The sequence below is a fragment of the Camelus dromedarius genome, chromosome 16 (genome assembly GCF_036321535.1).
Source record: "Camelus dromedarius isolate mCamDro1 chromosome 16, mCamDro1.pat, whole genome shotgun sequence".
NCBI lineage: Eukaryota > Metazoa > Chordata > Mammalia > Artiodactyla > Camelidae > Camelus > Camelus dromedarius.
The window spans coordinates 18,986,613-19,009,638 of NC_087451.1; the positions used below are offsets into that span (position 1 = coordinate 18,986,613).

Here is a 23,026-nt window from a genome sequence, read left to right on the forward strand (position 1 = left end):
TTTGGTGTTGGCTTTTGGCAGGAGCGCTCAGCTTCTCGACATATGGAGTCTCCGACAGGGCTGCCTGACTGTCCTCATGACATGGTGGTTGGCCTCCTCCAGAGCGAGTGGTCCAAGAGGGGAAGGCAGAAGCCACACTGTATTTCACGACCTAGCTCAGAAGTCACATGCCATCCTTTTCACAATATCCCATTGATTACACAGATCAGCCCTGTTCATTGTGGGAAGTCACAACAGTGTGAATACAGGGAGGGGAGGTTCACTGGGAGCCATTTTGGAGACTGGCTACCACATACCTAGATGCAGCTAATTCTCCAATAGCCCCCGAAGGTAAATACTCCCAATAGGCTCATCTTGAAGAGGAGGAAACAGAGGCACAGAAGTGTGAAGTAACTCACTCAGACTGAGAGAATGGTAAGTGATAAAGCTGAGATTCAAACTCAGGCAGTCGGGCTCCAGAAGTGAGGTCTCAGCTCCTGTTCTATAAAGGCCCTCAGCTCCACTCTAAGCCTGAAGGAATATGGTAGATGTAAGAGTGCTTCCACTTTGGAAGGCAAACCATCAGATAGATACAAGGTTGTGTGCTGGTGACTCCGTTAACTAGTGAAGTAAATGCAAATTGGGAAAAGATGGGGCCTCAGGGTCCTGGGAGATGGTGGATGCAACAAGAGGGTTTTACCCAAGGGTCTGGGGAGGGATAACCATGTGGGGCCAGGGAGTGCCACACAGGGAGGGGGCAGGGGTGGGTTCACCAGGACGCTAATGGATTAGGTTTAGATATTCCCATCCCCATCATTCCCAGCAAAGGTGCTCTTGATGTCAAAAATCTCCTTTTTTTTTCACTCTACCCAGATGACTCTGTCCCGTCCATTTGTTCAGCAAAGGTTACGAGCACGTATCATATGAGTCAGGCACTTAGACTGGGCATGGGGGACAGAGCAATGTCCAGGCAAGATGAAGTCATTTTCTACCTGGAGCTTGGAGTCTAGCAGGGGAGACAGACAAGTTACTGGCAAATTCTACCAGAGCAAGTGCAATGATGGGAAAACACATGGATCTTGGGGTGCAGGGGAAGAGACCTGACCAGCTGGGAGTAGGCTTCCTGCATGTAGCAAAGCCAGTTTGGGAGAAGGGGGTGGGACGACTTCCAAGCAGAGGGAACAGCTTCAGAAGAGTGGCTCAGAAGAGAGAGACAGCCAGACCACTGAGGTGTTTTGCCCCATTGAGAGGTTGGTGTGGGTCAGGTGGAAAGGGGAGAGCCCAGTGATCTCAGAGATCACAGCAGAAAAGGAAAAGCCAAGGAAGCACAAATGTGATTCCTGCTAGGAGCAGGAATGTTTCTGCACAAGGATGGGCCCCACCCGTCACCCAAACCCAAGGTGGGGGTTGGGGGTTGGCCACCTGGTTGCCCTCTCTGCTTGTCCTCCTGGTTCTCTGCCTTGTGGGGAAAGACTTGGCCCTGCTGGTGTGAATGTGCTCATCCTTCTCGGATGCAGAGCCTGCAGGGCAGGGCAGAGGTTGGGGAAAGGTAGACGAAGGGGGCGGTGCTCCATCTGGGCCTCCAGGTTTAAGTGTTAGCAGGATGCCCCATCTCAGCCTAGAGAAGGTGATCCCGGGGCAGGGAGGGGATGGTCAGACTGTGCTCCCCAACCCCCCATCCTCCTTTATGGGCAAAGGTGGGGATTAGAGAAGCTTCACTCCAAAAGTGCGAAACAAACAGGGAGAAGGGGGAGGGATACAGAGGCCTCTGATTCCCTGGGTTTTATGAGTCAGAGACAAAGGTGAGCCTGAGCTTCTGCCTCTGGTTTTCTGCTGGACCACAGAGGACCTAAGCCAAGAGTGCAATGAATATCAACTCCTCTCCATCCTACAGCCAAGGCCTAGGCAGGGGCAGCCCCTCTCCCCAGAACCAATGGTCAGGGCCTCTTCCCTGAGCTCCCTGCTTCTTCTCTCTCACCTTTTCCCAGTCTCTTACTAATGCAGGCTGGTTCTATCACTTCCCTGTTTAAAGCCTCTTAGTGGTTACCAGAGCCCTCAGGTAAGGCCCAAGCTCCTGACCATATTCTGCAAGGCCCCTTAGAATTAATCCAATCAGGGCAGGGATCATGTCTCCTTGTTCACCTGGGTCCCCAGAACCTGGCACAGTGAAAGCTTACTGGAAGGATGAATTGATGCCTAGTCTGCCTTCTGCCAGCCTCTGGCTGCATCTGCCTTCATATTCCCCCATGTATTCTACACTCATGTATTCACTCAACTCCCAGAGGACCTCTAGTGCACCCAGATCTGGGAGGACACTGGACATTCAAAGGAAGATCAGGTTTCACAGACTCTTCCTTGAAGATGTTCATGGAGCCATTGTGCTTTCCTCCAAGAACATGGATAACACCAGGATGAATCTCAAAATGCACTGAGTGAAAGAAGCCAAGTGCAAATAATAAACACTGTGCGATTCTATTGACAAAAAGGTCAAGAGCAGATAAAACTGATCTATAGGTTTTATTTTTTTTTTCTTTAATGTTTTTATTTCTTCCAGCTTGTCTCGTCATTCAGACCATTTTTAAAAATTTTTTTTTTTGGTTTATTTATTTTTTGGAAGGGGAGGTAATTAGGTTTATTCATTTATTTATTTTTAATGGAGGCACTGGGGATTGAACCTGGGACCTTGTGTATGCCAAGCACACACTCTACCACTGAGCTATACCCTCCTCCTGATCTATAGGTTTTAGAAATCAGAATAGTAATTGTCTCTGGGGAATGGGATTGACTGAAAATAGGCACAAAGCTACTTTGTGGGATTGTAGAAATGTTCTAGGTCTTTGTATTAATGGATATGTAGAATTGTTGAAATGCATTGAACTGTACAGTTCAATCTGTCCATGTTACTGAATGTAAGTTATACCTCAGTCAAGTACTGTCAGCATAGGAAGTTGTCATATGACTGTAACAATCACAAAAAACCCTCAGTATATGGATTAAACAGCACATCAGACATAATCAAAGAGAGAATCGGTGAACTGGAAGACAGAGCTGAAGAGATTACCCAGATTACACTATGAATGCACTATGAAGACACAAAGAATAGAAAATATGGGAGAGAGTTTAAAAGATATGGAGGATCAAGTGAAAAGCTCTACCATAGTTCAACTCAGAGTCCCCAAAGGAGAGAACACAAGGAAAGGAGGAAAAAAAAGAATATTTGAAGAGTTACTGGCTGAAAATTTTTCAAAACTAGTGAAAGATATGAATTCAGAGACACAGGAAATACAACACATTGAGCAGAATAAATAGAAAGAAATCCATACCTAGACTCTCTGTACTAGAACTACAAAACACCAGTGGTACCTTAAACTCAGGGAGAAAAGACAGATCACTTACAAGGAATAACAACCAGACTGAGTAGACTTCCTTATAACCAATATACATTGCGCCTATTCTATGCCTACACTGTCCCAGGTACCAAGAACACAAGGATGAGCAAGATAGATCCAGCCCCTACCTGAACCACTCAGAAGCTCTGTCTCTGTCCCCAGCTCCCCCTACACACAAGACTTCCCACATGGCCCACCCTGGGGAGTTCCCCATAGGCCCTTTTTAGGGGCAGCACATTGGAATGGGAAAAGGCCATTCAGAGCTGGGCAAGGGCAATGGCTTCAATCTTAGCCTCCGTCTAGGCTGGGGGCTGGCTTCCTGCAGCTCCATCAACACCTCTGCTGTGGCAACATTCCAAAGCCCGGGGCACCAGGCCTCTTTCCTCTATCAGAGTGCCAGGAAGCTCTCCCCCCCCCCCCCCACTCAGGGGCATGGACTATGTCCTACTTCGCCTTGTATCCCCGGGGCCTGGGCAAGATGTCTCTACCAGGTGCTTATTCATTTAAGGGGTGGGGACCTAGTTGAAGGGTGGAGGATTGGTTAGACGGGACAAGGGGGCAGGACACCGAGGAGGAAAGGGTTGAAAGTTCTTTGGAGAAGTCTGGAAAGAGGATGTGAAGGTGGGAAGAGGATGGGAAGGACAGGGGAAGGGAGGCTTTTTAGGGTCTGGCCTGGCGGAGGGTCGGCCTGCCAGGCGCTCTCACCTTGTCCACCAGGGGACCCGGGCCAAGCCTCCAGGTCCCGCCCTCCGCGGCCTCGGTCCCGCCCTTACCGGGATTTAGTCCCGGCAGCCTGGGCGGTTCCCCAGCCACCGCTTCCGCCTTCGCCAGGTGAGGGTCGGGGAAAGTAGGAGAGCTGGGGGCCCCGGGGGCCCGGGGTGGCGGGGCATCCGTCGCCTGGGGCGCGTCGGCGGGTGCTGGGCCTCCCTTCCCCACTCCTTCCCTTCCACGGCCGCGTTTCGTCGGGTCCCCCGTTTGGTGCTTTCCCCTTCTCACCTGGCAACCGGTCCCCGGTCTCCCAGGGTCCTGGGCTTCCTCCTGCCCGGCCCCTGCACGTGCCCAGTTCCCAGCCACCTCTGAGCGTCCATCTGGACCCAGCTGGGGTCCTCTGCTGCCTCCCGGCTTAACTAAGTGGGGGAAGGGAGGGGGGCCAGGAGAGTGTAAGGGAGAGTGTATGTGCTGGCAGCCAGCATTCAGAGGACCTAGAGCCTTATTTAATAAAGATTGGTGGAGTTACCTTGGAGCCAGGTTAGCGCGAGTGACGCAGGTGTGCCGACCAGGCTCTGTACCTGGAGCTGAACTCAGGTGGGTGTGGAAGGGGCCGTGCACCTGGCAGCCTGGGTGCCTCTGAGCAGTACCTGAGCTTAATCAGCCATCGCAAATGCTGGATTTGATTTCAAATGTTGCTGCCTTGGGTGGAGAAGAGGCAATGATCCTGGGCATCTCTGGGCAGAGGGGGCAGTCTGCCGGCATAACTCAGGTGCGTGTGGACAACGTACCTTGATGTCTTGTGTGGTGTGTGTGTTTGTGGACGTTGGTGTCTCAGATGTGTGGGGCGGTGTATCTCGGAGGCAGTGAACTCAACATGTGTCAGGTACGTGTGTGAGGAGTACGTGGCAGGGAGCCTGGTGTCCAATGGCAGCGTAAACTGGAATGCCTCAGCTTTGAGAGGCTGTGTATCTGGGTGTCCCAGGCATCTTTTGCATCCTACCTATAGGCCTGTGTGTGTGCGCGTGCCTGTGTGGTATTGTTAGTGGATCTGGGCATCTCTGGAGTGTTATGAGGGGGGTCAGAATGCCACAGATGTACGTCAGTGGGTGTGCACAAGGGTGCACCTCAGGTCTAAAAGGCTGTGAACCTGGGTGGCCTAGGGGTACAGGTGGTGTGCCGTGATATCTGAAAGTGAGCAGGGCCACACACCTGAAGTCTGTGCACTGCTGAAAGTCTGAGGTGTGAGAACATCTTCCTGGGGTTTGTGTGTCTGAGGGGCAGGATTCCTGGCTGTCTCTGATGCATCCCTCCCTCTGTACCTGAGCTTTTCTGAGGGTGGAGCTGGCAACCGTGTCTCCAGTGCTTGAGTGTCTCAGGTACCCACCTGGGCTATGTGTCTGGAGGTCAGGGCATCACCAGAGGGGTTCCTTCTACAGACATGCTCCCTGAGGCAGGCTCCCTATGGCTGCTGCGGCTGCTCCGGGACATCCAGCTGGCCCAGTTTTACCGACCCATCCTTGAAGAGCTTAATGTTACTCGGCCAGAGCACTTCGATTTTGTAAGACCCGAGGATCTGGACGGCATTGGCATGGGCCGGCCTGGTGAGAGTCCCGTGCCCTGAGGCCCTGGCTCTCTCCTTCCGCAGCCTGTTAGTTGCTACCCTGCCCCCCTCCCACCCACCAGCCCTCTTCTTGCCTGTAAAACTCTTGCATCCTGCCCACCCCCTCCCCGCCCTCCCCCGCCCACAGCCCTCTGATTCTGGCTTCCCCTAGCCCAACGCAGACTGGCTGAAGCTCTGAAGAGGCACCGTTCAGGGCTCAAGTCTAAGAACTGGGTCTACAAGGTGTGTGTTTTGGGGTGCAGGTGAGAGGCTTAACGGGCCAGCTCAGGCCTGGGCAGAGGAAGGTATGCAGGGTTCTGCACACTTGATTTCCCACCCCTGTTTCAGATCCTTGGGGGTTTTGCCTCTGGGCAGAAGGAGACCACCTCACCCTCAGGCAGCCTTCTATCCCTCCCTGAGCCAGATGGGGGACTCAAGTGTCTGATCCCAGACAGTGCTGTGTGCAGAGGGGAGCTTCTGGGCTCCGGCTGCTTTGGTGTGGTGCACCGAGGGCTGTGGACACTGCCCAGCGGCCAGACTGTGAGTGTCCAGGGAGCCTACTTCATTCTGGGTACTAGGGCCAGCTGCCTCCTATGTTCTGTGTGCCCTCTCTGCTCTGGCCTTGGCTTAACTATTCCCTAGAGTGCCTGATGGTGCTTCCATTCATCCCCAGGTCCCAGTGGCTGTCAAGTCTCTCCGGGTGGGTCCTGAAGGCCCAGAGGGCAGCGAGCTAGGGGACTTCTTGCGAGAGGTGTCCGTCATGATGAACTTGGAGCACCCACACGTGCTTCGTCTGCATGGCCTGGTACTGGGCCAGCCGCTGCAGATGGTGAGCAGACCCCGACGCCGACTCCTGGGGCAGTCGCGAGGCTGAAGTGCCACCGGAGGGTGAGCACCAGGTTCTCCTGGGGCCTCACCACTGCTCACACGGCTGTGCTCCCGCAGGTGATGGAGCTGGCGCCCTTGGGCTCCCTGCACGCGCGCCTGACCGCCCCACCCCCCACGCCCCCACTGCCCGTGGCCCTGCTCTGCCTCTTCCTGCGGCAGTTGGCAGGGGCCATGGTGTACCTGGGGGCCCGCGGGCTGGTGCACCGAGACCTCGCTACGCGCAACCTGCTGCTGGCTTCACCGCGCACGATCAAGGTGGCTGACTTCGGGCTGGTGCGGCCACTGAGCGGCGCCCGGGGCCGCTACGTCATGGGAGGGCCCCGCCGCATCCCCTTTGCCTGGTAAGGGCCGGGGCGAGGGGGCGGATCTGGAGCTCAGGATTTAAAGTGGTGCGGGGGGGGGGCTGGTCCTCCGAGGGGGCTGGGGATAGAGGAGTCGTCGGGTCTGGAAGGGCTGGGAGAGGAGGAGCACTAGGGGGCTTACCCAGGGGCAGGTGGTAGCTCCCAGGGCACACAGCCCGCACACATCGGGCCCCCTTCGGCTCCGCTTCCGCAGGTGTGCGCCCGAGAGCCTGCGCCAGGGGGCCTTCTCTTCCGCCTCGGACGTGTGGATGTTTGGGGTGACGCTGTGGGAGATGTTCTCTGGGGGCGAGGAGCCGTGGGCCAGGGTCCCACCGTACCTCATCCTGCAGCGGCTGGAGAAGGACCGAGCCCGCCTGCCTAGGCCTCCCCTCTGCTCCAGGGCCCTCTACGCCCTCGCCTTGCGCTGCTGGGCCCCCCACCCTGCCGACCGGCCCACCTTTTCCGACCTAGAGGGGCTGCTCCAAGAGGTGGGAACTCCTGCCTCCCCAGATACAATCAGTCTGTCTTCCTTTCAGTCTGTCTCCCAGGATTCCATGCACAAGAGTAACAGATACAAGACTCCCGAGCTGGGGTCTGGGACCTGGCTCTGAACAAATCAGATTCATTCTCCGCCTGCAGGGCGTTCAGAGTTCCCGGAGAGGAGTTGGGGTCTATTGGATGCAAGCTGAAGGGCTGGGGCAGAGAAAGGGGAGCCCGGAGCCCAGAGCAGTAGGAGACAGGAAAGGTTCCGCGTGGGAGGGGGAAGTACCCTAACTGAGGTGGCAGAGGCACCTTAGGGGTGAGCGGAGGAGGGACTTGTAAGACATGGTGAATAATCAGCTCTAACACCTAGGGCACTTAATCTGTGTGAGATACTGTGCTAAGTGCTTTACTGCTTCAGCTGTATTCTTATGCACATTCACTCATTTAATCCTCACAACAACCCAACTCGATTTTAGAGAGGGGGCAGTTAAGACACTGAGAGTTTAAGTGATTTGCATAAAATCACACAGGAAGTGGAGGCCTGGAGTTTGAACCAGTCACTCTGACTTCAGAGCTGTGCCCTAAATCACTAGGTACTCTGCTGTTAAAGGAGTTTAGTCTTTACTCTGCAGGCACCTGGGAGCCATGGAAGGGTTTTGAGCAGGGGAGTAACAAGCCACCTTTACATGTTATAGCACTCTGGCTTGCTGCAAGAATGGATTAGAGGGGTGACACTGAAGATGGGAAGACCAGGTAGGCCACAGTGGCTGTGAAGCAGAAGTGAGATGCAAAGGCTTGGATGAGGGTCAAAGCAGTAGTGCTAGAGAGAAGAGGAAATTTTCCAGAGGTGCTTGGGAGGCAGATCTAATGAGCCTGGGTGAGGAGTAAAGCAGTGTACAGGGTGACTCTCCCCTTGGTCCCCCTAGGTAGAGACAGGGCCCCTCTTTGTTGCTCCCTGAGTCCTGGGCTGTGCCCAGCTTGGCATGGAATCCAGGTCTGCCTCTTCCACTAGATTACAATTGGGGGACAGGGACCATCCCTCCTTGGGCCCAGGACAGAGGATACGGTACGGGTTTGATTGGTGGGTGCATAAGCAGTCCCTTCTCTGCTCCTGTGATATTACCCTTCTAACTCAGGCCACCCTTTCCTCCTGAATCTGCAGGCCTGGCCTCCTGAGGGACGTTGTGTGAGGGATGTCACAGAGCCAGGTGCCCTGAGAATGGAGCCTGGTGACCCCATCACTGTCATCGAGGGCAGGTGAGGGGCCTCACGCCTGCCACCCAACCCTGGAGGACTCCCTCCCTACCTTCCTGACCCTGGTCCCATCTCTGCCTCTCCCACGCTCCTTGAACCCTGATCCTCTGCCTCATCTCCTCTTCTCCCCACAGTCCTGGCCTCCCTGCTGGAGCCCCCACTGGCCCATAGAGCCCTTTTGTTTTAGGAAGATAAAGGCTTCCCTTCCACCAGGCAGATGCAGCTCCAAGGCACAGCTTGTGAGCTGAATGTGGGCCGGAGCCCAGCCCCAACTCTCCCCTGTCACTCCCACCCCTTCACCCGCGCCTCTTCCCACAGCCCCGACTCCACAACCTGGAAGGGCCAGAATGGCCGCACCCTCAAAGTGGGCAACTTCCCAGCCTCGGCAGTGACGCTGGTAGACTTGGGGGGCTCGCCAGCCACCCGTCCAGTCCTCAGAGGCTCCCCTGCCCGGGGAGAGAGACATCAGGGAAACACAGATGGGTGAGGACCTGGGGCAGAGTGGGGGGCAGAGCTGAGCTGGGGACAGCAACTTTTCTGGTAAGGGAAGCCTGGGGAGGGGAATTGGGTAAAGCTGGAGGGGAGGCTGGACTTGCCTTCCAGCTGAGCTTCCACTCTGGGTCTCAGCCTGCCTGGAAGCCCCAGAGATTCTTTGGGGAGGAGACACTGCTATATGGGGTAGGGGTGTGGGGTGTGTGGAGAATCAACTGGAACTCTCTTCAACAGAGCGAAGGCAAAGCTTCGGGATCCCCCTCCAGCCCGGGGTCAGAGAAGGAACGTGGCCCTGCAGAGGACGAAAGGTGGGCGTGGCAGTGGGGACTGGGCCTCCAGGGTCTCTGAGGAGGTCAAGGACAACCCTCCAGCAGCGCCCCCTGCTCTGAAGCCTTGCCTCTGCTTGTGTGATTTCCCCGCCTATGGTTTCCTTCCCCACATTCTGCCTGCGGACACCCCGGCTCTACTTTGGACAGCACCTCCCCACTGCAGCCCCTGGCAGTTCTTTGGGCCCTCAGCTACCTAGGCCCAGGCACACCTGTCTTATTGTCCCCCCCAACACGAAGACCACCCCGAGGACAGCGCAGATGGACAGAGAACGGGAAGATGGCAGCTGGACTTCCTCTCAAGTGGTTTCTTTCTCAAATGTGCAGGCATTTCCAAGAGTCTGGAGTCAGTTCTGTCCCTGGGCCCCCGCCCCACAGGAGGTGGGTCGAGCCCCCCCGAACTTCGACATGCCAGAACTGCGCACCAGGGACCCCCGGGCCTGTCATCCCGCCCTCCTGTTGCTGCCAGCTCTTCTCAGCCCAGCCAGCCTTCCAGGGAGCGGCCTCCCTGGTCCAGAAGAGAACCCCCCCACAGTCACGCTATAGGAGTGCCTGGGGCCAGTAAAGCCACCATCCCTTCTGGGGGACCCTTGCCTGACCCCGAGTTGCAGAGGAGGATTATGGAGGTGAGGTCTCCCTGGAGTGTCCTGGTGTCCAGAAGGGGCTACAGGATGGAGGTGGGAGGAGGGGCCTAAGTGAGGCTTTGTCCCTGCAGGTGGAGCTGAGTGTGCATGGAGTCACCCACCAGGAGTGCCAGCTGGCTCTAAGAGCCACTGGGGGAGACGTGGTTTCTGCCATCCGGAATCTGAAGGTAAAGTCAGACCCTTCTCTCGGGCTCCTGCCTCTCGCGCCCCAGCCGGCTGGCAGTCGGCTGCCCTTCCTCCCACCTCCACAGGTGGACCAGCTCTTCTACCTCAGCAGCTGGTCCAGAGCCGAGTGTCGACGCATCCTGGAGCGTTACCAGTGGGACCTCTCAGCTGCCAGTCGCTATGTCCTGGCCCGGCCCTGAGCTCTGCTCCCTTGGGCATGGACACCAGATGGACTGAGGGCCTGGCCATGTGGGACCAAGCAGAACCGGCACAAGGCCCTGACGGTATTTTCCTACCTGGGGAGAGCCTGCTGATGGCAGATGCAGGAAGCGCCCAGGATCGGGCACTGGTGAGCGTCTCCTCACCCTGCCCCTCGGTCTCTGAGGGCACAAGCCCCCTTGGCCAGGTCATAGAAGGATGCGGTCCACTCTGCCCACCACATTCCCAACCGAGAGGAGGGCTTGGAGGAACAGAGCTGCTACCCTTCATACCCACAGGAAGCTGCTATTGCTACAGAGAATGAGCAAGTGGCCACATCGGGCCATGGGAACAGCCATCCTGAACTGCCATTAGCTGCCACCCTGGGCTCTGTGGGAGCAGCCATCTTGGATGATGGGAACAGGATGACTTGGGGCATGTGGCCTCAACTACCTTAGCTTGGTTTGGGGCCATCATGGATGATGAAGGTTGCTCTCTTAGACTCAAGGACACGTGGTCCTGGTAGCTTGGACTATGAGATGGGCCAGCTCCCTCCCAGCCCAGCTGTCATATTTCCCTTTCTTTCTTCCCACACAGACTATTTCTTCTACCCTCTCCCATCACATACATCTTCCAATGTCCAAAAAGTTACAAAGTTTATATGAATATAACATACAAAGATGCAGCCTCCTTCCTAGGGCAGGGGAAGGGAGGGGTGGTTCAGTAAGGCACAGGAAGTTGCAGCAAGCACCAGCTGTGGGAGGAAGTTGGCCCTGGGCCCTAGGCCCTACGACTGTTGGTGGGGAGGTGGGGATCCCCTCAGAGTGCCATGGTCTGGGGCCGAACTAATTGCCAAGCTGATGCGGGGAAGGGGGCATGGCTGCCGTATTTGGTGCTGCTTAACCTTCCCCACCCCAGCCCTGTCATAGAGCCCCAGAGCCCTGCATTCCAGAGGCCTTGCCTGGAGCAGAGGCTCGGGAAGGAAGTGGGAGGCAGTGGGTAGGGAAAGTTCAGAAGCCGACATGCCTGTGTGCTGAGGGACGGCTGGACGCTGGTGGGAGGCAGCAGGGAAGGGCTCGCATACATACGCTTCTATAGGGGCCACAAGTGAAGGAGGCCAGGGGACTAGGGGAGGAATGGGCCACCACGCCCCCAGCCTCTCAGGCACCCCTGTCTCTTCCCTGAAGCGTACATGGAGGAAAGGGACTGCCTCCGAGGAGGGGTCGGGGCAGGCGACCATCTTGAATTCTGGTTGATTTGATGGTCTCCTCACCCTGAGGTGGCCTCTAACTGGTGACGGCAGAGGGCCCATCGCCTCCTCGCTTCTCGAAGAACATGTAGTCCTGAGGGGAGGGCACTATGAGCAAGGGATGTGGCTGAGCCAGCCTGGCTCAACTATTACAACCCAGGTCTGGAACCGCAATGCCCCGTAAAGTCTGTCTCTAACCCTCTCCCAGTAAGAGGCCAAGAAGCGCACAAGCCTCCGAGTGAGAGCAGAGGGGCAGCAGGAAGGAGAGGTGGGGGCAACCGACTCACAATGAGGAACGTGGCTCCCAGCAGCACAGCCTTCACCCTCACGTCCAGGTCCAGCGGGAACTGCAGGCCAAAGTCGTCTGCATCCGTGAGGGCTTCTTGAAGCAGCCCCCCCCACTGCTTGCTGATGCGGCCCACACTGCGGGATTCATCGGGAGTCTTCACCTGTCAGGAGAGAGGGAGGGAGGGAGGGAGGAAGGACCCAACTAGGAAGGATGTGCCTGATCTCACCTGCCTCTGGTCTCACTCCCACAGTCACGGTGGACGAACTGTGAGGGCTCTGCACTTAGCGAACCCCCCCAAAGCCTTGGGTTTCCATCCGACATCTGGGGAAACTGAGGGGCCTGAGGTCACACTGTGAGCACAGAGCAAAAATCAGGATGCAGGCTCTAATCTGTTGGTCCTGAAAGGCCACACGTGACAAGTAAACATCAGTGGTGGGAGAAATGGAAGCATGGTACAGTCCTGTCTCCTTAGTGGATGGCCAGCTGCTAGGTTTGTTTTGGTTACTGAAGTCCTGGCTGCCCACAGTTGGTACAGTTTGGGCCCTGCACAGAGGAGCCTAGCCAAGTGCACAAGGGAAACTCCTAAATGCCTGGCTTCACCTACCAGCCAGCCAGGCTGCTGGAAGGCTGAGTCTGCCCAAAGGGGTCCCTGTCCTCTCATCTGCAAGATAGGGAGGGCCCCGTCCAGCACTGCATGCAAGCCTCCTTTAGGGTAGATCCAAGCCATCTAGTTGGGGGAGGGGGCAGCAGAAAGTGGCCTCTCTGGGACCAGCAGCAATAGGCCCCACCAATGTGGGTGGTAATTCAGGGTGACTCTCAGGTCTTTCTCCTATGCTCATTACCCAGTGGCTAGAGCTAGAGCGATGTCCTTCCCATCCCCTTCCCCAACAGTCCTACAGCTCTGGAGCACTTCCTGCAGACCAGGCCCAGGCTGGGCAGGGCCTTTCCCAGCCAGCCCTGCCATCCCAAGACTACAGCCCCAAATGTGGACCATTCATAATTATGTAAAAGGGAGACTGGCCTGATAACTGTGCAATCTACATATTCCCATCCAGAGGTCGCCCCTGTATCTCTTTCCCAACCAGTTCCCATCACAGAACTTTCCCCCCAGCTACCAAGATAACTCAGTTTTTAGAAGTAACCTTAGGTAGGGCACCTCATCAGAAACCTTGGAGAGTCTGCTGGATTCTACCAGTTGTCTCTCCCTTATCTACACAGGTAATTATCCCTCAAAGTACTCAAGTGCCTTTGTCTTCTAGAAAGGAAGGTGCTTCCCAGGCCGTACCCTGAAATGGTCACCACCTGGGTTCTCCAGGCTCCAGGTTGGTGACTGGAATGCATGGTAAGGAAGATTTCGCCTGGATTCCAGGCTGGCAGGTGGGGTGATCATTTGGACTTCTAGGCTGGCAGGGCAAGCCACAGGATGTTAACAAGTTAAATTAGTGCTTACTCCAGGGCCTGGGCTCACAGAATCATGCACTGAAGCCACATGGGCCCAGCCCATGGAACATTCAATTATCATCCTTCACCCTAAATCTAGCCCCGCCTTAGATACCTTTCTCCTTCAACACAGCACTTCAGATTAACAATCAGCATTGGCTCTTAAGATGCAGCCCTCTTTGCTAAATTTTTGTAAGACCGTGGGCCATCATATTTCTGAATAGAGGAAAATTGGAAATGTGGTAGGCATCACAGTGGATTTGGATTGATGAAATCTTGACCATCTTGTTGGCCATCCTGCCTCTTGGATCATCTTGGTTTTACAAAGGTCCCAGGAATCTCCCATTTGTCCTGATACCTCAAAGTTGGTATCTGTGCCACAGCCACAGGTCCAGCAGGGCCCCACCACTCGCAGGACAGTCTGGCGATCAGCATCCTGGATGGAGAACTTGGGGATGAAGGGGTGCCAGGTCTGTAGAACATGGCCAATGGTGGTGCCAGGTGGAGCCTGTACTTCCATCTGCAGTGAGAGGCAGACAAGATCACTGCCCAGCTGGGGCACCTGGCCCAAACTCTCACCAGTCTAGTTCTATCACCTGACCCCCTCACAAGACCTTCCACCCCCTTCATTCAACCACATGTCACTCTTCTTACTATTCTTCCCATCCCACCAGCCCACTACCTCCCACCAGAGGCATGCCTCATCCCGTGTCTCATCCCAGGTCCTGCCCCCTACCTAAGTTTCTCCCTGGTCCCATCCCTCCCTGCCCACCTCCTGGAGGCCACACGGACAGCAGCTGCAGCCACAGTGGAGGGGGCGGATCAGGCGCAGCACCTCTCGGTCCCCGGGGTCCACCAGGCGGACACGCAGGGGCCGGCGGGCTCCACAGCACAGACGAGCGCAGCAGTTGCTTTCCTCTGCCGCCTGACCCAGAGGCTGTCCAGCCCCTGAGCGCAGTTCGTACCGGTTACAAGTCTCCCGGCCCAGGAGCGCTGCCAAAGTGTGACACGCTGAGGTTTGGGCACCAGCGCCTGCGCAAGAGCCCAATATCTGCCCCCAACACGAGGCCCAGTCTACTCCTCCTTCCACTCACTTTCCACCCGCTCAGCCTTCTGGTGAATCAAGATCTGATCAATCTGGAAAGAGAGTAGGGACCCGTGCAGATGTCAGCTGGCCGGCCTGGATGCCTGGGTCCCCTCCCCATCACTCCTTCTTTCCCTCCCTCCCACTCACCTGCACCAGGAATTCGAGGCCAAAAGGCACTCCTGGCAGTGGCAAGAAGGGGGTAGCCGGCCCCGGGGCCCCAGGGGCGGGTGAGGGGAAGACAGCGAAGCCAGGCGCAGGGGCTGGCACGTGGGCGGGCACTGGCGCCTGCCCCAGCCCGGGCCCAGGATGCAGCGCCGGCTCCGGGTACCCAGCGGTCACAGGATAGGGAGGTGGGGGCGAAGGGGCGTAGCCTTTTGGGGGCAAGTAGCCTGTAGGGGGACAGGAGTAGGTTAGAAGGAGCCCCCGACCTCGTCTCTTTACCCCTTAGCCCACGGGCCGCGAGGCTGAGGGGGAAATGTGGTGGGAAGAGACTGAGAAAGATGGGGCGGGGGAGCAGGGCGGTGGCTTCCTGGGAGGAAGGGAGGGGCCCCACACAGCCAGTCCGAGCACATTCCCGGAGGATGCGTCCGACACCGGGCTCCCAAGTCTGTGGGGGGATAACGGAGACCCTCGGGCTTGGACCCACTTACCTGCCATGGGAAAAGGGCGAGGGTTCGTGGGATGTCGGTGTCCCAGAGGCTTAGTTCTAGAAGTGGAGGCAAGCTCGGAGACAGCCAGACAGACACAGAGACAGACACAAAGACGGACAGGCAAACGCGGAGAGGCAGCTGCGCCCAGCGCCAGCCCAGGGTCTCTAGGGCGGCGCGTCTGACTCGGGGAGAAACCGAAAGTGTCAGGTGGCAGGGCGGGGGCCCTGGGACCCTGGATTCCCTCAGGGGCCCCAGAACCGCCCCCTCCCTTTGTTCTCCCATTTTCCGCGGATGTGGCTGTTGGCAGACGGCAGGACAGATGGACCCGCGGTCAGACCGACGGCCCGACCTCGAGGGAGGTCTCCGAACCCCTCTGTGCCCCCAGCTCACCTGAAGACCCTAGAATAGCCCGGGTGCCCAGCACTTGGCTGCTCACGGGAGCTAGTGGAGGCGGGCCCAGAGGCTGACTCCGCCCCCGACCCGTCCAGGCCCCGCCCCTCCCGGCCTAAGAGTCGCGCTTGCGCAGAAAGAATGCCGGTTCTCCTGTGGGGCCTCGGACCCCAGGCCACCGACTCTTCGGCTTAGCTGGCGTGTCCACCCCTTCCGCTCGGATGCAGAAGCCGAGAGGAAGCTCGCCTGGGGAGGGCAGCCAGGTGAGACCAAGCCCTGCGACCCCCGCCAGGTCTGAGGGCGCAGAGCGCTCAGTGCCCCTGGGTGGGAACCAGGGCCGCTTGCGCGGCGCTGGACCCCAGGCTCCTCCTCCCGAGGGCGGTTCGGGCCTCGCTGACGCAGCGGAACACCCTGCACACTCACCCACTGGCTTCTAGGACTGGCTCCTGGCTCCCTTTCTGCCTCCCTGGGGCTACCTCGCCAGTCTCCTCTCCCTGACGCAATGACCCACACAGACATCTTGCAATTACAGTACTTCCTACAAGCGCCCCGAGCCACACAGGGGACAGGCTGCCAGTGTCATTAATGAGTGTGCGGGAGGTGAGGCTCAGGGGGGCTAGAAGAGGCAGCGCGGTCAGCAGGAAAGGCTTCCAAGAAGAGTCGTTTCACTCGCTTTGTCTGGGTTCTGAGCCGAGGCCCGCAGGTGTGAGGAAGTCCTGAGCCTTAGGGGCTGAGTGACAAAAGATGAGTTTAGAGAGGGAGTCCAGTCCGCGTGCACAGAGGGCCTTGTGGAAGCTGGGATTTGGGCTCAAGGGCAGAAGGGAGCCCAGTGAAAGATTTTCAGACAGGGAGGTCAAATGTTTTAGGAAAACCATTTAAACCGCTTGGCAGAGAACAACAGAGGCACCCAGGCTGAGTTGTTGGCAGTAGTCTAGGGGAGAGGATATCTGTGAAAGGGTGGATGGAAGGAAGTGGCAGACTTTGGAGATATTGAGACAATAATATAGAACTTGTTTAGGAGGTGAGATGTGGAGATGAGGAGTCCAGGATGACCCCAGGTGCCTGTCTAGTAACCAGGCAAATGGAGGTCTCACACATCAAGATGAACTTGGAGAGAAGCACATTTGGCGGCTCCTTTGTCCCGATGTCCATATTCCTCTGGGCTGGTCCCACAGCTTCAGTCACCATCTGCTTCAAACCCAAGTGTCTCACCTCTCCCCTGGTATCGCTTAGTGCCTCTGATTCTACCTGGCTCAAACCATGAGCCAGCCACTACCAAAACAGACAAATACACAGAAGTTCAGTTATTCAACAGAGATTTAGTCAGACAGCATTTAAGGTAATAGGTGTATATAGCTGTTTTTTAAGAAATTAACAAAAACTCCCGATTAGTGGAGAAGAGACAGACAATATACAAAAAATACACCAGAAGTCAGACAGTGACAAGTACTATAAAGAAAAATAGAACAGGATAAGAAGGATAGAGAATGGTGGGCAGGAGTTGCAGTTTTGAAGAGGGTGGACGAGGAAGGCATCACCAAGAAGCCAATGGTTGAGCAAAAGACCTAAAGGGGGTTAAGGATTAAGCCATGCAGGCTTCTAGGTGTTTCAGGCAGTGGGAACAAGGGCAAAGGCCCTGAGGTAGAAGTGTGCCTTGTTTGTTCGATGAACCAAAAGGCCAATGAAGTTGGAGTGGAATGAACAAGGGGGACTGAAGAGAAGTCACTGGAGGCCAGATCACATACGGTCCTGTAGATCATTGTCTTAGATTCTGAGTGAAATGGGAAGTGTTGGAGGGTTTGGCCAGAGACGTATGAGATTTACATACTGAAACAGTGGTCCTCAATTGTGGCCACAAGTTAGAATCATCTGGGGTGCTTTAAAAATACCTCTGCCTGAGCTACACTTCACATCAATTAAGTTAGAATATCTGGGGTGAGGTGCAGACACAGGAACTTTTTGAGAATTCCCCAGCATATTTTAAATTGCAGTTAAGGCTGAGGATGACTGTGTTAGAAGGCTCTTTCTCTCTCTCTCTCTCTCTCTCTCTCTCTCTCTGGCTGTTTTGTTGAGTAGGCTGTATGTAGGCAAGGGCAAAAGGAAGTTCTTGCAAAAAGCTAGATGATATATGATGGTGGTGTGGACCAGGTGCTAGCGTACTAGCAATGGAGGTGGTGAGAAATGGTCAGTTTGCAGTTAGGTATTTGAGCCAATAGGACTTGATGATGGCTTGGATATAGGCTGTGAGGAAAAGGGAAGTCAAAGTTGACTCAAGCTTGGCCCAGGAGACCCTTCACTCTTATTGTTTGGTCATTTCCTGCCTGCCCACTACATCCTGAGCTCCAGGCACTCCTGTTCTCCCTCTTGACGAGTCACCATTATGATCTTGTCCCTTTTTCCTGGTGAACTATGCATGCTGAAAACCCAGCAAATGGACCAAAGTCTTAAGCAGTCTCCAAAGGCAAAACAAGCCCACTTCAGTATCTACTTGTAACAGTAAACACATTGTATCAAATTGTATTTTAAAGGGCCTGTCTTCACTGCTGAAATCTGAGTTTCCTGGTTTGTACAAAAAGGAAAGAATTTAGCTTTGGGATCTGGACAGAAGAGGGTTTGAATCACAGCTTCCTCAGGCCCTAGCTGTATGATACAGAACAAGTTCACCTCTCTTAGCTTCACTTGCCACTAACTTGCACAACTGCTGAGAAGACTGAACACAGTGCAGAGTAATAATAGGACCAATTATCAAGTGGGCCTTATTTATCTTGGTTCCTTAAGAGTCCAGCCCACTGGCAGGACCAAAGCAAAGGTATTAGGGATACTTTACATGGATGGTGGTTCCAGGTGTCATGGTCTCCTCCACCTGGAGGTTCCCTGCGCCCCAGACACTGCCTGAGATGAAGGATGGACATTCTGCAGCACTGGACTGGGAGGTACAAGCCTGGGGGTCATGGTGGCTCTGTCACTAGCTCTCTGGGCTGCTCTGGAGGTCCCCTCTGAGGCCTTACTTTACTTATCTTTAAAACTAAAAACTACTGTGATCCTCTACTAATACACCTCAAGTCATGCCTCCTCCCTGGATATAAATGCTTCAGTGGCTCCCCATTGCCCTCAGAAGAGAGTCCAACCTCTTGGCACAAGGCACTTCACCCTTTGGCCCCTTCTGTCCTCATCTTTCTCTACTGACCCTCTCACGATCTTCAAGCCAGCCACCAGGAATTTTTTCAGGCCTCAAATGCACTGGGCTCTCTCTTGCTTCCAAAGCTCTCACTTTGTTCTGGAACACACCCCTCTCCCTCCTCACTACCAAACTCCTGCAGGTCTCCACTGAACGCTGCTACACTGTGCTGCTACAGGGATCTGGAGCTCAGTAGGGACTAGGATGGGAGATACATTCTGGATTAAAAAGAATGCAGATTGGCATTAAGATTTTGGGGCCAAATGAGCTTACCTACAAATCCCCTCACTCAGAAAAATGGTTTCTTTTGAATGCATACCTTCAGAAAAATTAAATATGCAGCCCCAGCATGCTATACAGCTATCCACATGTTTATAAAACATCCACAAAAATAGAAATTTTAAAAGGTGAAACAAAACATGTACACATAGTTTTTTTTTTTTCCATTAAAATTTGGAAACCATTGATTTAAACTGGGTAGACGAGAAGCTGGCAAAGCAGCCAGAGACAGGGAAGACCAGCAGACTGGTGTCAGGGAAGGAACAGGATGTTTGAGGACAGTGTGGCCAACTGTGTCAAATGCTGCAGAGGCTGAGGAGGATGAGACTGAAAGTCATCCACTGGGTCTGGCAACCAGGAAGTCCTAGTGATTCATGGGATCCTTCCAAGGCATTTAGGGGGAAGAGATGGGATGGAAGAGTAAACTTGAGGCCAGATCTCTCTCCCAAGAGTGGGTTGCAGAGTAAACTTGAGGCCAGACCTCTCTCCCAAGCTCAGATATCTCCCTGAGCTCCCCCAACTACCTGCTTAGTGCCTCCGCTGGGATGTCTCTCAGGTCAGAAGCAACATGTCCAAAACTGACCTGATCTGCCCCTGCCTTCAGTGTTACAGCACCTCCAGCCGACCAGCTGTGTAAACCAGGAATCGCCCTTTCATCCACCTGTTAATAGCTAATCCATCAGCAAGTCCTAACAGCACAGTCTTCAAAATATATTCTGAATTGGACCTTTTTTCACTACCTCTTTCACCCTCAGCTAAGCCACATCATCATCTCACGCCTGGACCTGTTCAGTGGCCTCCTGACTGGTCTCCCTGTTGCCATCCTTGCTGTCCTAATTGGTTCTCCAGATTTTTTAAACATATAAATCAGATCCTAGCACTGTCTCTTTAAACCTTTCAGTGACTTACTACTGCACTGCAAATAAAGTCCATCACTGCCTGCAAGGCTGACCCTGGCCATCAGGGACCCCCCTCATCACTACATGTCAGCCACATGGCTTTTGCTCTCTCTCTCCAACTCACCCAATTCTCTCCTGCCTCAAGGATTTCAAACTGCCCCATTTCGGCCTGTTTTACCAGGTATTCTTTCCGCCTAGAATACACGTCCCTTCCACTCTGCCCATGGTTAGTTCTGGCTTCAATAGGACCTCCTCTGTGAGGCCTTCCCATCTAATGAGGCACACTCTCTGCTGCTCCATTTTTCCAGCCTCCCTTTCCTTTCCCTTCAAGCACATAGCACAACTCACAGTGGTATATTTGTGTTTAGTTGTCTGTTTCCACTACAAGATGGGAAATTCCACAAGGGAAAGGATGGTGTCTGTCTTGCTCACAGTTTATTTCCCTTGTAATGTCTGTCTGTCTGATACATGACCAACATTTGATGAGCACTGGCTTAATAAATATTGCCCCCTAAGGACCGTCCGGTTCTCTGCTGTGGGTGCTACTCCAGCCTGTCTTGCTACTGTTTCTCACTCCTTTTCTGTCTAACTCAGAAACTCATGTGGACTGATGGGCTCATGTAGCTGCAAACCTCTCCCCTCCCACTACTGTCTCTTTCTTCACTATGTGTCAGTCACACAACAGAGCTCTTTTTAAGGATCATCTCAAACACTGTGAAGTATTTTCTGACCCCAATGCATGATGTTCTGTCCCTGCTGTGAACCCCAAAGTATTCTGTAACTAATGACACTCCTCCTGTCCTGCCTTGCCTTACCCCTGACTTCTAGAGTAAGTAGGTGCTCAATAAATATGTGAAATGACAGGGCTGAAAACCTCTACCCTACAGTAATCTAGTATTAATGCTAGTGAGCATCAGAAGCACACAATAAACTTATTAAAATATAGATTCCCAGGCCCCGGAGAGGGCCTCAGTAAGAATCTGCATTATTTCAAGCATTCTTTACGACCCTAATGCCCATCTGTTTAAGAACTTCATAACAGGTTAAGTTGAAGTGAACAGACTCCCACCCAGAACCAAATCTTCCTGACTCAGTCTTAGGAAAGGGAAGGAGCTCAAAGTCTGACAATTCCTACCCTTTCTCCTTCAAGAGGTTAGATAAAAAAAGACTCTAAAGTTCTTTATTTGCCTTTCCCTTTTAATCCCTTCCCTCATCTGATCCTAAATAAAGTATCCAGCAATTAAACACAAGGAAGCTCAAAGAGCCAAGGCAAGCCACCCCAAGAGTAACAGGCTCCCTCCCACAGGGGCCAAAGTCTGGAAGCTGGGGTCTCCACTCAGAGCCTGGTAGTAGAAGCTGGTGCAGAATAAGGTAGTTCCAGAAGCTAGCAGTAACCCGGCCTGAAGGAGATAACAAGACAGAATGCAGGCTAGTAAGAACAGGGCAGGTAGAGGGCGTGAGTAGGGCTTGGTCAGGGTTAGGGGTGGGGGAGGGGGAGATTACCCAGAGGGGCTTTCTGCACAGGGGCACCCCTAACAGGGCCAGGCTGTGTAAGAAGTGGTGTTTGTTGGTCTTGTCAAAGAGCTGTAAGAAAAAGAGAAATGGGGGGACTTCCTAAGCAACGCAGGATCCCGAGGGTACACATCGGACAAGAAGAGTCCGTCCTCCAACCCTACCTCTCAAGTCCCAGCTTGCCCCTCCCTCAGGTACCCAGGCCTCAGACTTCCAGCCCTTGACGTACCAAAGACCTGCCCTCCACCCCTCCCCTCCTTCCCTCAGGGATCCCAGACTTCGTGCCCTCATAGGCCCGGAAGTCGAGGAGCCCCAGCGCAGTTACTTCACCTCCTTCCCGTAGTCATCCGGAAACTGGGCTCCTGTGGAAAGGACAAAAGCAAAGGTTACGGTCCTAGCACCGGCCTCGACGGCCCCAATCCCAGGGGGACCCAGGGGGACAGAGGCGAGAAAAGGCGCCCCCAAGGGGCTTCTGATTGGTGGAAACACGCACCAGGTCGTTCTGGGAACCAAACGGACCCGGCTGCGGGACATAAAAAGGTTTAGGGATCCGTGGGCTGTCTGGTCAACGCGAGGACCGACACTTTCCATAGATTCCGTCTCTGCATCAGACCCCAAAGGTCGCCCCCAACCCAACACAATCCCAGCTCCGTCCCCAGGCCCCTAACCGTGCGCCCCGTAGGAGGACAAGCCTAAGGCCCCGGCTCCGGACAAGGCGCCCAAGCGGCGAAAAGCAGCCCCCGGTCCCGCCATGGCTGTGGATGGTCACGAGCGGGACGAACACCGCCCAGGCCACCCAAGAGGCCAGCCAATCCCTATATCCCATGCAAATACGGTCCACAGGTGCCCAATCCAGGCCATGTTCATTTCAGCGTCCGGGTCCTCACCCGGGTACTTGAGCCTTTGTAAAACCTCTGTTGAGTGGCGAAGACGTCTGGTGGGCGGAGAAACTAGAACCAATTAGGAGCGGAGAAGAGAAGCAGTAGTGGGGGCGGAGTTGGGGGGGCGGGACTAGAGGATTTGCGTCACGGATTGGCCCACTTTCTAAGTTGATCGCTTTTTCTAACAACCCCCTCAACCCTCCGGCCAATTCCCAAAGATCCCAGTCCCCACGCAAAGTTCCACCCCTTTCCCCACAAACTCCTCCTTTTCAGCTTTAACTCAGACCCACTCCCGAAAAGAGGCGGCCCCACGGTCAGTGAAGCCCCACCCACCATCATTAAACCCCACCCATCACAGGATGGTCCCTCCTCCGGGACCGAGGGCTCCGCCTTTTTCATGTGATGCCCCGCCTCCTATAGTTCACCCCCACCTCCTCTCCCCGACCAACCGCGCGAGCCCCGAGGGTGGGAGATCAGGGGGGATGTCTCTACCCTGCCCCGGCCTGCTTCGTCCATCCGTCGGTCTGTCCACTCCCGCCCCCTTCCACCTTATCCAATCCCCCCACACTCTGGAGGGCGGGCAAGCAGGCGGGTGCGAGCGAGGGGTGTGCGCCGCTCTCTCGGCAGGGGGCGGGGGAGGCGGCCGCGCGGTGACGCGCGGGGCTGCTGCGGCTGCTCCGCCGGCGGATCATCACTCTCGGG

The 23,026-nt window shown here is 55.0% G+C and overlaps 3 protein-coding genes across 6 annotated transcripts; 1 reads left to right on the forward strand and 2 right to left on the reverse strand.

Annotated features, from left to right (window-relative positions):
- Positions 1-237: 237 nt before the first annotated feature.
- On the forward strand, positions 238-11,151 carry TNK1 (tyrosine kinase non receptor 1). 4 transcript variants are annotated; one of them, XM_031467741.2, is made up of 13 exons: positions 3,822-4,199; positions 5,516-5,680; positions 5,852-5,922; positions 6,028-6,219; positions 6,353-6,508; positions 6,625-6,908; positions 7,123-7,396; positions 8,554-8,648; positions 8,964-9,128; positions 9,372-9,445; positions 9,791-10,089; positions 10,179-10,274; positions 10,359-11,151. In XM_031467741.2, exons 1-13 carry the CDS (start codon positions 4,001-4,003, stop codon positions 10,470-10,472), a joined length of 2,184 nt encoding a protein of 727 aa, XP_031323601.2. In that variant the 5' UTR covers positions 3,822-4,000; the 3' UTR covers positions 10,473-11,151. The 4 variants fall into 4 exon arrangements, with proteins under 4 accessions (XP_064351246.1, XP_031323601.2, XP_064351244.1 ...); XM_064495176.1 differs by lacking the exon at positions 3,822-4,199 and adding an exon at positions 238-414 and having other exon boundaries at positions 10,179-11,151; XM_064495174.1 differs by having other exon boundaries at positions 10,179-11,151.
- PLSCR3 (phospholipid scramblase 3) lies at positions 11,110-20,963 on the reverse strand. Its single transcript, XM_010996541.3, has 7 exons — positions 15,186-20,963; positions 14,683-14,924; positions 14,543-14,585; positions 14,221-14,441; positions 13,807-13,968; positions 12,007-12,168; positions 11,110-11,813 (listed from the first exon to the last, which is right to left on the reverse strand). Exons 1-7 carry the CDS (start codon positions 15,190-15,192, stop codon positions 11,757-11,759), a joined length of 894 nt encoding a protein of 297 aa, XP_010994843.1. The 5' UTR covers positions 15,193-20,963; the 3' UTR covers positions 11,110-11,756.
- A 144-nt stretch (positions 20,964-21,107) lies between these two features.
- On the reverse strand, positions 21,108-22,269 carry TMEM256 (transmembrane protein 256). Its single transcript, XM_010996539.3, has 4 exons — positions 22,112-22,269; positions 21,774-21,805; positions 21,435-21,515; positions 21,108-21,331 (listed from the first exon to the last, which is right to left on the reverse strand). The coding sequence occupies exons 1-4, from the start codon at positions 22,194-22,196 to the stop codon at positions 21,188-21,190; spliced, it is 342 nt and encodes a 113-aa protein (XP_010994841.1). The 5' UTR covers positions 22,197-22,269; the 3' UTR covers positions 21,108-21,187.
- Positions 22,270-23,026: the final 757 nt, after the last annotated feature.